General features: G+C 38.9%; 1 protein-coding gene across 1 annotated transcript in view; it reads left to right on the top strand.

Moving 5' to 3' along the window:
* The window catches only part of pex5la (peroxisomal biogenesis factor 5-like a), a 50,401-nt gene that overhangs the window by 31,644 nt on the left and 5,178 nt on the right, over positions 1-13,579 (top strand). The window contains exons 8-13 of the mRNA XM_040128837.1: positions 3,501-3,617; positions 5,844-5,987; positions 7,720-7,790; positions 9,552-9,753; positions 10,575-10,579; positions 12,062-12,227. Coding sequence (XP_039984771.1) covers positions 3,501-3,617; positions 5,844-5,987; positions 7,720-7,790; positions 9,552-9,753; positions 10,575-10,579; positions 12,062-12,227 — 705 coding nt within the window. The remainder of the gene's footprint in view (positions 1-3,500; positions 3,618-5,843; positions 5,988-7,719; positions 7,791-9,551; positions 9,754-10,574; positions 10,580-12,061; positions 12,228-13,579) is intronic.

Raw genomic sequence — 13,579 nt, 5'->3', positions numbered from 1 at the left:
GCTGTGAATGCAAAACTTCAAACTCCATCCCAAGATAACCTGGAAAATATTCCACTCTGAATTATTACAGAAATGTACTGCAGCATATGTATATAACAGAAATAATAAAATAATAAAACATTTTTTGTAGTACTTTATAGTGAAATAAATTAGTAAATAAGTGAAATCTCTGTGGAAAAAAGCTTTAAGTGATAAAAAAAAAAAAAAAAGCAGCTCCCTGTAAAATTTCTAACTGCTTTACATAATTAGACAAGAAACAAGAATCTGCTGTCTGGTGGTTGAAAATCATGGCTGACTGAAACACATGCAGAGCGTCAACAGCACTGTTTTTAATAGTTTTTGTTCATTATAAAACAAACAAGACTAAAAGCCTACAGCCATGCTAGCAGCTGCGTGAGGTTGTACGTAGACATGAGCATGCTAACATGCTGACATTAAAAAGGTACAATATTATTGTTAATGTTAATGTTTACATTCTTCCCCATGTTAGTGTAGTGTGTTAGCAAGCTATCATTTGGTAATTAGCACTAAAGACAAGATTTTGACCTGATGGTGGTGCTAGATGAAAAATCAGGAGATCACCCAAGTGTTCAAAGTTCATCGCGATGGAAACATATGTCTCTGCAAAATTTCACGGCAATCCATTCAGTAGATGGCGAGATATTTCACAGGAAAAGTGAAAACTGACCTGCTCGTGGCACTAGAGGAAAGTTCAGGGGATCACTAAAGTCATTAAGATTCATCCTCTGGGGACCACGAATGTCTGAACAAAATTTCATTGAAATCCATCCAATAGCTGTTGAGATATTTCAGTCTGGACATAAGTGTTGAACCCATCGAGCGACCGACTTTGTTATCCATTGCACCACATATCAGAGTATGAAAGGTTTTAATTACATCAACTAAAACACTAAATTATACATTTAAAAACAAGTTCATAATTTATTGTGAAAAAGCCACCACATGGAGCTTTAAATCAACTCTAAAATAAATAGATAACCATTTCAGATATGCTACAACAGGACAGATGCTGTGTGATCCCGTTTCATAATTTAGTGTTTAATCTCTTGTTGCAGCTTTTTGAACACACTGAAGCTGTTTCAACTCTTCTTGGTTCAGGCAGTTAAACAGAGCGTTGCACTATGCAAAGTGAGAAAAGATAAAGCCACATATGATCCTTTGTGTTTCACTAAAACTCATGATGGATCTAATTTTAGCAGTGCTCCTGAGATGGAAAAACAGGAGGGAAAAATATTACTTATGTTGCACATCCCTTTACACTGTTAAATACCACACCGATAAACCATTAATGTCCGTGCATATTCCCGGGGTAAGGAAGATCCTACAGTGTGTGATTTCATTTCATGAATGGATAGTCAGGTGGCTGGATTATTTGGAAGAGAGAACACCAAATTGGTAAATAAAGTAACAGCTGAATAGTTTCTTTTCCAATGTCTGCCTGTCTTGTATCATGGACAAAGAGCTGACAAAGAACCACAAAGGTTTAGTTCACATTTTCTAACCCTATCACTAGAATGATGCGTAGATGTTTTTTTCATGGAGTGGAGAATTGTTTTCTGAAAAAATTATCTCTGATGTAGTCTAAATTGAAAAACTTTTGATTAGATATGGCCACTGGCCCCTAGTTATGTTAGGCTTGCACTTATGACTGGCCAAAGAAGTTAACTTTCATTTAAATATAAATTATCTCAGGTACACAGTGACATTACTGCCTGAATGGGGCCTTCATGCAAAACGGCAATGTACATCCCCTCGTGAATTGTGAAGGCAGCGAGTTCCACTGATTCCGATAAAGTTTTGTCGTCCTATCGGCGATGAATCAGCCACTCTGATTAATTGGTCAACCTCTAGTTAACACTTTTTGAAAAATATGCAAAGAGGCATACTGATATATTCACTTAGTTTGAGTGAGAGGTTAAGCAGGGTGTCATTGGCAAAACTTTGAGAGTACATTTTATGTTGCATCATCAGTGGGGTAGAAGGTAAACAGTTGTCAACAGAATGTCCCGTCAATCAAGTAAATCCCAATGTAGGAATTCTGAAATATTCAATATGTCAAAATTTGGCATTTTATAAGTAGATATTAATGTATTCATTTTGATTTCAATGTATTTTTAAAACTATTTCAAGTCTCCTAAAACGAGGGTAAATGAGTCCAAATATAACAAAAAATTTGGCATTTCATCATAGTATTCACAAATGTTGAATCTATACATACATAGATACAATTTTACCTTCAGTTCAACTTGAAATATGAAAATTAGAGTTACAAGTTTTTCCACAGCACTTACCCTGTGCTATCACAATAAACAATCAAACTCAAGAGGAAAACTGTATCTCTGAATCATATTTATATTTACTCAAGCTGCTTTTCACTTCTGCCTCGCCTTTTCACTGCATATTTCCAAACTGCTCGTCTGTTTCCGTCTCTGCCTAACCTGATTAGTTTTACAAACGGCACACACAATCCTCACTTAGGGCTAATCGAACAGTGGGTTAAAGACAAAATACAAACGAACAATTTCTTCAATGTTCTTAAGTTATAAAATGAGGCAAACTCATCATCCAAAAAACATTTATTGTGATTAGAGCAGTTAGCTGCAGGCAAAGAAAATAAAAGTTGTACACCAAAGTATTTGGATGGAGATACACTCAAAACCATACTTTTTGTTTGAAGAAATTAAATAAATGACTAGTATAAGGTTTTATCTAATCACACCCTATCACTGTACAGGCTTTGGGTTCCTGTCAGATAAAAAATGAGAAGCTTTTCCAGGCAGTGGATTTGCATAATTAACTGATTATCCGTCTGAGATAATCTTCAAGGATTCGGTCAGTTAATTGAAATGCCGGCAAATAACAGTTAAAATGTCAAGCTAATAGAGACCTGAAAGCCACAATACGACACTCTTGACTTCACAAATGTAAAGTCTATTCACATACATGATTAAATATTTTTGTTCTACAGACGAGATATAAGCATTTGTGCACTGTGCATATTTGAAAATCAAATTGTTCTCTGGCTATACTTACATAAACTACTGATATTAACTCATTTAACAGCACCAGAAAACGTTACTACTTCAAATTTAGTTGCTTTCTAGTATTAACTTGCATTTTAAAAAGACCTGCCAATCAATTTCAAAGTGGTAGCAGGTTCCTATCTTTTGTATTGATTTTTCATGGTGGCGCCATACATTTGTTTGCATTTGAATGGCTGATTATTCCTTTAAGATCTGCTGACACTTGCAAATGTTGTGAGTCATCAAAAGTGTGGAGTCCATACATTACAGCCAGCCACTGAGCTGGACAGACGTGATATCTCCAACTGTAGTGTGAAGGAACATTATAAGAGCTGTTGTTCTGCTGTGCACTAATCACTTATTCCCTCCTCTCGCCCTCCTCTCCTTCTCCCCCTCCTCCAATCTATTCATCCTCCTCCATCCCACTGTGTCCCACTCTCTCTCTGACGTCTGTAGTCAGATACTGAGTTCTGGGACAAGATGCAGGCGGAGTGGGAAGAGCTCGCTCGGCGGAACTGGCTGACTGAGAATGAGCAGGCGCAGATTCCCTCCACTGTCTCGCCACATGAGAAGGTCACTATCATTAGGAAGTTACAATCAGCATGTGTAGACATTTGTCTTGATGACGCTGATGTAGAGATATACAGTAGTGGTAGCCTATGCAGTATAACAATGCATGCATGACTAGACTGTAAAATTACTTACCCAACATTTCAAAAAAGCGATAAAAAGTATGTTTACTGTAAATTTGACTTCAACATTTTGCATAAAAACAGACCTCGCTCACGGATAACTCCCAAAGTGGGGTTTCAATAAAAAGGAGCACAAAATCCTTCCTATTGAGAGCTCACAAATTTTGCCTGTTCCCTAAAAATTAAAAGAGTAGCTTGCAAAAGATAGTTTAGCTTAGCATAAAGGCTGGAAACACAGGAAAACAGATAACCTGACTCTATCCAGAACTGAGCAAGAGGCAATTGGACTGCGTTTATGTTCCGACATGATGCTCATAGTACTGGTAGTTTGTCGGCAACAATACTAACAGAAGCTTAAAAAAAAAAAAAAAAAAAAAACACAACAAAATCAGTCTTACCTCATCAAAATGGAAATTTATGCCGCAGGGCCCAGCAAAATGCAATCAGATCATCTACTCCATATGGGGTACCTGTGGTGTAAGTTTGAAGTTTCTATTATGTTTTGTTCTTGATATTCACAAGAAAAATCAGTCTCCTCCTAATTAAGCCAATTAGCCCATTAACTAATAAAAGATTGTTTTATACCAACATGCTTGTCTGTACATGCTACATATCTGGTATCAATTTGAACTTGTTAGTTTACAGTGTTAATGAGTTACAGCAATTTAAGGGAGATCAGTGTTCCCTCATTAATATTCAAACTTATGCAGCAAAGTGCTCCAAAATTTTATCAGCTCGTCTACTCCATATGTAGTACCTCTGGTGTAAGTATGAAGTTTATATCTATGTATCATTCATGAGTTGTCGTGTTCACGCGAATGAGTCTACAAAGTCACAGAGTAACAGATTCACAGACACCAGCCTGATGACATCATGTCCGGCGTACCACGTACCATGGTCGTGGGACCAAAAAAAAAAAAAAATCCACCTACCAACACTTCTAAAGTTCAACAAGTAACGCATTATATCTCATTTGTATAATCCGCAGACAAAGAGATGTAAAAACAACAAGTTAGTGGAGGCTTGTTGTCACGATGCGGTTGCTAGGCAACCAGCGGGAACACCAGAAAGTCACTGTAACTAATGTAACTCTGCATAAAACCACAACTTGTCATTTTTATATTTCTGGTTGTGTAGATATCAAACAAATGTGATACAATTAGTTAATTACTGAACTTGAGAGGATTTTTCTGACTTTGGAGATTGCCCACTGAGGTAGCTAGCTGTTTCCCCCAGGTTCCAGTCTCTATGCTCAATTAAGCTAATTGTCTCCTGACTGTAGCTTCATACTTAACCCACAGACATGAGAGTGGTATCAATCCTCTCATCTAACTGTCAGCAAGAAAGTGAATAAACGTATTTAAACCTAAGAGTGAAGATATAAGTGATCTTCTAATCAGAAAATGTAACTGCCTTCCTTATGGTATTCTTTGATTAGAAGAAAGCATAGCGCGGTCGGGCCAAAAAACTTGACTTTCAGCCATTCAGAGCCAAAAATGTGCCGTGCCGCCTTGTATGGCTTTAAAATGTTCCAGGGAATTCAAGTCCTTGGATAACAAACTCATGACGCTTTTTACGTTAAATGTACTGAATGATCAGATTTGTGTTAGGCGCTGTTTTACATGTAGGAATAGCATGTGTATGTGATGCAGTATAGCCTACATGTAGCATCACCAGTAATGGTAAAAAGGACAGAGCATACGGGTGAGCAGTATATTTCACCCACCAGCTGCCCTTCTTATATAAAGAAAATCATACAAGATCAGACCTCTGGACCTTCTGATTGATCCCAGTGCAGAACTAGTTCTTAAAGAAAAAGCTGTTTCAAAGTCAATACGCTCAGAAGCGGACAACAACACACCGGGGTAATGATAACAGTTTGAAAATGCAGAGTCTAACATTTAAAGAGAACAGACAAACCCCAGGGAGCTCAGCCCAGGTTTGATGTGAAGCAGAGAAGATTGATTCCTGCTGCTGGAGCTTTGCTTAAATATACAGCTGCGTAGGACAGTTGCCCTAGTTTGCATTTCAGTATGGAAGAAAGAAACTGACATTGCCACTGTCCCTGTTTTTTTTGTTTTGTTTTTTTGTCATTTTTTGCTGACAGGGTTACTACTTCCACACAGATAATCCTTATAAGGACTTGCCCAATGCATTTGAAGAGGGACTAAAGAAGTCTCGAGAGGGAGACTTGCCAAACGCTGTGCTTTTGCTGGAAGCAGCTGTCTTGCAGGACCCTCATGATTCAGAGGTGAGTTCATTTAGTACACACATTCACATACTCACATTGTGGTTTTCCCTTATTTAAGCAGTCAAGTAAACCGTGGATACACCTGTATTTACAGCTAGAGGTGCATTTTCAAAAAGGATGGAGCGTTACACACATTCACAGCACAGATGGCCATTATAACTGCAGTCCTGCACCAGTCAACCACGATGCAGCAGTTTGGTTTTCAGCATCAACTTAAAGCTACATTCAACCCCACTTACTCCTCCTCATGTTGAGATAAGCTAGAGAGAAAGAATGCCTCACTGACCACAGGCTGTGTGAAGCAGATTTAGTAGGCGGCACCCACAGGCTAAACGCTGATTGCCTATAGAGGGCAAAGATTTTTTTTTCTTGTTAAAAGAGTTGTTTACTGTAGCAAAAATACTCAGCTTGCTCATACTCTTGATGAGAATTTCCATCTGCCCAGTGAGCTGAATAACTCATTCCGCAGGTTTTTTCACCTTTTTGTACTCTCCCTGTTTCAAAAGAAGTGACCTCTTTGCAGGCTGAAAGAGCAAAGCCTTCATACAAAGTACTTTCGGAATCCCCTGGAATATACAGAAATGTGCCAGTTATTCCGAGGAGAGGATTATCCCACGGTGTATGGAACGAATACGATTCCAACATTCCTCCTAGGGCGCTTAGTGGGTTATTGCCCCACTGTAAAGACCTCTGAATCATTCAAAAATAATTTTGCCCCTCATTTTAAAGAGTGGAACAAAAAAGCATCTAAAGAGATTACTTTCAGAACAGCTTTTTAAATGTGCCCTTACAGACACATAATACAGAGGAGTAATCTCATAATCTCACATTCGGATTTTGAGTTAGTTATATCATTTCCTGCCCTCTTACTGTGATCAAGGATACTTTCAATTTGCTTTCCCCTGATGTGGGCCAACTATTTTGATGATCAGTTAACATTTGAGTCATGTTTCAAGAAAAAGTGCCAAACATTTACTAGTTCCACATTCTCCCGTGTAAGGATTTGTTGCCTCTGTGCATATTATCTAATTGTGAATTGAATGTTTTGGGGTTCTGTACTGTTTGTCAGACAAAACAAGTAATTTGAAGAAGTCGACTTGGGCTTTGGGAAACATTTGTTTGCTGTTTTCTGACATTTTGTAGACAAAACAATTAAGCAATGAACTCTGAGCACTATCGATAATGAAAGCCATTATTTGTTGCAGCTCCACCACAATTTCCTAGAGCCCAGAGTGATGTCTTCACGGTCTTATTTTGTCTGACCAACAGTCCAAAACCCAAATAATTTTTCAATGTAAAGATGACTCAAATGATCAGTCAATTATCAAAATAGTCCCTGATTTCTGCAGTATGTCAGTAAGTCATCTCTGATTGCTTAATTGAAAAATAAATGGATCTCTATTGTTTGGATGATTTAATGGAGTATATGAGAATATCTAAAGACAATCCTCCAAGCTAAACACAACTTTTAAAATCATAATTGCCTGCGCCCTTGTTTGACCGCATAAAAGTTTTACATTCTCTGGAGCTCTGTTTAAATTAAGTTTAGCTCCTCTGCGGCAATCTGTCTGTAAGACTGGCATCAGTCGCTCTGAGCTTGATCCCACTCTTTGTGCCAGACAGACGATGCTGAGCCACTATAACTGTGCTACGGACCCTTGAGAATACCGGGTATGGAATCCAGATTTCCACCCTGCTATTTATTGTTACCTGTGTTTTTTTTTCCCTGCAGGCTTGGCAAGTATTGGGGACCACCCAGGCTGAAAATGAGAATGAGCAGGCAGCGATTGTCTCCCTCCAGAGGTAGGGAGAAACAATTGCATCAGATTTCCATTTAAAATCAAAAATCGCTGTCAGAGATGACGGAGCTGTGAGCTGTTGCTGCTCGGGTACACCATATGTTTGCACGAGTGGGACTCTGTGGAAATGTCATGTTAAAAGATTTAGCCCAGCGTATGAAATTTGCCTCAGAAGTTAAAAATGAACTTTCTGACAGCAGTCTATTGAGCAGGAACAAAAGCAAAGGAAAAGCTACATTTTGATATGAATATTTATAATATTTATAGCCCTGAGAAGAACAGCATCACCATCTAACTTTAATGTTACCAAAGTCCTTAAACCAGCAACTGGAATGAGAAAGATTCTGCAATTTCTGTTCTTAAAATAGAGGCACCTCACATGGACGGTGATTGCACAGAGCCAGGTTATGAACAGAGTCCTCAATGGGAGGTGGCCCACTTTCATTCATAACGCTGCTGAATCCAGGAATTGCACCTACCTTGGAGTGTGAACACTGACAAGTCAACTGGAAACACAAGAGACAGCCATTCAGGAGAAAGCATCCTTTCTTTTCTAAGTGCAACATAGATTGTCCATTCTGTGAAATAAATAAATAATTCTTGAAAAAAAAAAAAAAAATTTAATTGCTGTTCTAAATAAATGGGATTAAATCATTTATTTTCAATCCCTGCAAGAATCTCACTTAATCCAACAGAAATGCATATTCTGAAATACCATTCAGATCTTACGTAGTTTGCATGGTTTATATTTTACTTTGCTTATTATGTAATAGCGCCATCTGCGAGGGGAGTGTTTGGTTATGAAGTGAGATTAGATGTTTGCCTGGCATTAGTCCTGTTGTTGTTACACTGGCGCCACTTCAGATGGCAGGCATCATGTTAAAATACTGCTGTACTGTTAATTTTTTTTGCCACAGAGTACCTGACAGAAAACTTTATATAATATTGAAAGTAGAAAGCAAAAATGTGATTTATATCTATTTTATGTGTTTTCGGTTTTTTTTGTTTTTTTTAATTGGCAGCCAGTTCAATTCTCAGACTGTTCCTGGAAAACATGTTGTCTGATCACTCCAGACTTGAGAAAAAAATACTTTTACTTGAATTTGCTTGAATTTTTTGGACCTTGTATATGTAGGGAACTGAACATTTTGGTCAAAGAACACATACTTGTGAGTGTACATTGGATCTGTGTAGCCTGAACCAAAGTTTATGTAATATTCACCTTGATCTCCACCCACATTGCAGTGAGGGACTGAAATAATTTTGTTTGTCTGAGATTACAAGGGTTTTAAGGAAGTTGGCGCATCAGCTGGAGCAAATCTGTCTTGAAAATTATCTTGATGAAAGCTAAATCCTGTTTTGGCCTCTCTCCTCTTTTAACTAATCCAAGTTGTTCATCCAACACAGTGCTGCTCTTCTCCCCTTTTCAATTAAAAAGGTCAGCGTATATCTTAGTGGCAGTCGTCCACATGATATAACCGGTGATATAACTCAATCACCGAGGGCATCTTTTTCCTATAGGCAAACCTAGTGCAAATCATCGAAACCTGCTGCAGAGGGCAGCATGCAAACCTGGTCCTCTGCAGCAGAGGCAGAGCAGGAGAGGAGCAGCCCATCCATCCTGACCCAGAAATCATTAGCCTCCGCCTGATGTTCCTTTGCTTCGGCCTGTCCCAATTAATGCCTGTCAAATCTAGATTGCCCTTTGAAGTGCACACCTTACACAATCTCTCCTCTCCCATGCCCGGGTCCCATCTCCATCCAGGTGTTTGGAGCTCCACCCAAACAACCTCCCAGCCCTCATGGCTCTGGCAGTGAGCCTGACCAATACTGGTATGCGCCATGATGCCTGCGAGGCCCTGCTCCTCTGGCTCCGACACAATCCTAAGTACAAGCAGCTGCTGAAGGGCAAGAACCACCTAATGGGATCCCCAAACTCCCAACGCAGGATGTCACATGCTCCCAACATGGGCAGACATGAAAGGTAGGGTATTTAGACTGAATAGCCAAACAATTACTCACTTTACTGTGATGCGTGACATAGAAAAGCAGCCAATCCTCTCAAGAAGCTAAAATCAGAGTGTTTGGCATCTTTTCACAAGTTTTGCTTGAAAAATGACTGAAATGATTAATCGATTATCAAAATAGTTGCTGATTAATCAAACAATCTTTTCAGCTCTGGTGGGCAATGTTGAAAATCAATGAGTGGGAATGATTTATGGCAATGTTTGATTTATGCAACAATTTGATACGAAGTTCTTGAAGTAATAGGATTTGTCAGGTATCTAAGTCAGTGTAGATGTATTGTATCATGAAATATATCAATTTTGTTATATAAAATTTCATATACCATGATAGAGGATTTAATCCATATCACCCTCCTCTACCTGAAAGTTGTAGCACAGCTGGCTGTACCCACAAACACTGACAGCGTGAGTTACTGGTACCTTAATGTCATCAGCATAAAATCAAATAATACTGTGTATCTGTGCTGTCCAAGTACTGTATTACTACTAAAAAAAAAAAAAAAAAAAAGGGTTGATATTAATGTCAAACTATCAAAGAGAAAATCACTAATCTGTAGCAGTTTCATTAATATGCAGGAGCCATCAAAGAGTTTCAAACAGAGGCATTGATTCAGTGATAAACCTATGATACATCATATGCTGCATTTTGCACTCTCAAAAACAAGATCTCTACCACCAATTTCAGACTCCCATTTGTTTTACTTAAAATACTATTATGCTGTCAGCGAGACCAAAAACTTATTTCAAGGTCTCTCAACCACAGCTGGTATTGGTGCAATTTCACTGGCAAGATGGCATACATGGAGCTATATGTATCCATCTTGTCAAACAACTACTGCTCTAGGCGGCAGACCGTCTGTGTTATCTTAAGCCATAAAAATGAGGCTGTTAGGTATATCAGATTGAAAAAGCCTTATTCTGCTCCCATGGTAAAGCAGCACTTTATCGAATCATTAATCTTCTGGTCAATGTGAAGGGATAGAAGTACATCTCAATTCCTGTGGTCTTCCCTTTAATCCATGCAATATCCTTTTAATTTCTGCTGTTCACTCCATCCCTGTCTTCTTTAGCCTCATTATACACTCGTCTCTGCACTTCTCTCTCCTCCATGTTTTACTTTACTTTAGCTCCCTCTGTTCTGCCCGGCCTAATGGAAACTAAAACATAACATAAAGGGCAATCCTTATCTTTACCCAAAAGCTAAGCACCAAATGCCCTCCGATGCAAAAGTAACACTCTGTAATTTCTTTAATATTTCACCTTTGTGCAGTGGCTCTCAAACTAAGTCTAGCACTCATAGTGGGCGGTAGAGATTGCAGGGGGTCATGCATGACAGGGAAGAGAAATGTTTATTAGAACTTCAGTTACATAAATGTGAACAATGCAGGACCAATAAATGAGCAAGAGTGCTGATGCAAGACTTGAGATTCAGGTTAATGACATTCATTCAGATGGCAAAACAAGATGTAAAGCACAAGATTGGCAGAGTTTTGATAGGATATTTAAAAAAAAAAAAAAAAAAAAAAAAAATGTGATGAGCAAACACAAGTCAAAGCCAAAAATTGATAAAGTCTACTGTATGTTTCTTTAAAGTTCATTGTCAGTACAGCTACAGGATGTACTGAATCAGTAACCCATGAGAAACAACAACCATGGAGTTCATAATGTTATTTTCAGCTTGGGTTATTGTGTTATTAGTTGATAAAAACTAAATCAGGGAGGCCTAACAAAAAGGTTTCAAGAAACACTGCTTTAGTAGAAGCACCAAAGTAATAACGGCCAGAACGCAACAAAGTGACTACTTTACCAATCAACATAAAATAAAATAAAAATAAAAAATACAATACAATACGTACAAGGGTTTACAATGATCCAAGACACTAAACTACTATTTTTAATCACACAGAGGACTTACTTAATTTATGTAAAGTGAACAAAAACCCACTGCCTAAATACTACTGGCTCTTCTTTTACACAACGCTCTCGGCATTTTTCCTCACTTTTCTTCTTCCCTCACTTTATCTCTCCTTTATGCTCTCGTCAATCTCTTCCTTTCTCCCTCCCTCAATTTCATTTTCTTACACTCCATGAATAAAACTTGACATGCAGTACATCACATCCTGCACTGCACATCATAGCACAACGCTCTTAAGAGGGCTCACTCAGCGGCCTTAAGTCACTCTAATCCTTTTCTGTGTCTGTCTGTGTGTGTGTGTGTGTCCGTGCGCGTGTGCGCGCGTGTCCACAGTTCACTGCTACCCGAGGCCAAAGAGCTCTTCCTGGAAGCAGTTCAGCACAACTCGGACAGCATCGACTCGGATTTGCAGACGGGCCTCGGGGTGCTCTACAACCTCAGCGGAGAGTTCAACAAAGCTGTGGAGGCCTTCAATACAGCCCTGTCAGTGCGGCCCGAGGTAGGAACACCCACTCACGCACGCAGAGCGGAGCTGTAGTTATACAAATGCTTTTCAGAGACATAGATGCTCTGCAAGTAGAAATAATCTCATTGGTCGACTCGAGTCTCAGTGGGTGGAGCCAAGTAAGAACAAAAATGTACCATAAAACAAAACAGAAAAACCAGCACATCCTATTAATAAGAAGCTGGAACATGTAATGTTTTTTTCCTTGAAAAATGATTTAAAACAATTAATGGATTATCAAAATAGTTGCTGATTATTTTTTCTGTCAATTAATTCATTAATAGATTAATCGACTATTGGTCACACACAACTATACAGCGTAATATCTTACCTAGGGATGTTCCTAACGACTAATATCCCTGTCGATTAAGCAGGAACTTAAATTTAGACTATTTGACTAGTCTGGGTGTGTGTGTGTGTGTGGGGGGGGGGGGGCTGTACTAAATCTGCAGTCCAACTATGACACACGGTCCGTTGTCAATGTGTTTTTGAGAGAGCGAGAGAGAGAGCGGGCCAAGGAGGGGGCTGTTTACAACATCAGGGCATTAGCATAGGGAGAGGGGGGGTTTCTACCATCTTAGATGCAACAGTTAACCGGCGTTGTACATTAACAAAATATTAATAATTACTTTAACCGCTTAGTATTTCTGGTGCCAACTAGCGAAGACAGCAACATTTAATCGTTTAGTTGGCTATTCACGCACATCCCTAATCTTACCATATATTGGCATTTTTAAAACAATATATTTGAGTAATAATACGCAAGATGGAGTTCTGTATGATACTGGTACTTGTGTTGTAGATGAGCACACTCTTAATGGGACTTAAGTTTCCAATTACCCCGAGTGGTATTTAGCCATGCAAATGTTTAAAATTTTAATTGGAGAGGTTTTGAGATATCTATATTTTGAGAATTCTTTCACCCAGCTTGTGTTGGGGTTGAAACAGATGATTTTAAGGCAGCAATAGACGCCAATAGACATAAGTAGGCAGGTTTTGTTACTTACTGGTCTTGCAGAATTAATGCCAATTGAATATCAGTTTTGAACCCTCTAAAGTCCTGGAGCTCTCTCCAACGAGTGAATGTCAGTCTGAGGTTCACTCTCGTTTTACCTCAGTTTCTATCATAGTCCCCCTTCGCCTTCTTTGCCTCCTCCAATAGTGTGGCTATTTTTTTTTGCTGTGCTGAGTTTCCACTGTTACTCCGGTTGTTCCACCATCCGCCATTTCCGCTACCTGGGGAAAAATACCAATAGCTACCGGGGGAAACAAAAGCCCTATCTTCTTCCTGTTTTGTTTGCACAATGGCAGACGCACTTCCTTTGTGCCGCAAATCGAGCTCTCAT

The sequence above is a fragment of the Xiphias gladius genome, chromosome 6 (genome assembly GCF_016859285.1).
Source record: "Xiphias gladius isolate SHS-SW01 ecotype Sanya breed wild chromosome 6, ASM1685928v1, whole genome shotgun sequence".
NCBI classification, from domain to species: domain Eukaryota; kingdom Metazoa; phylum Chordata; class Actinopteri; order Istiophoriformes; family Xiphiidae; genus Xiphias; species Xiphias gladius.
This window is presented reverse-complemented; position numbering and strand designations above follow the sequence as displayed.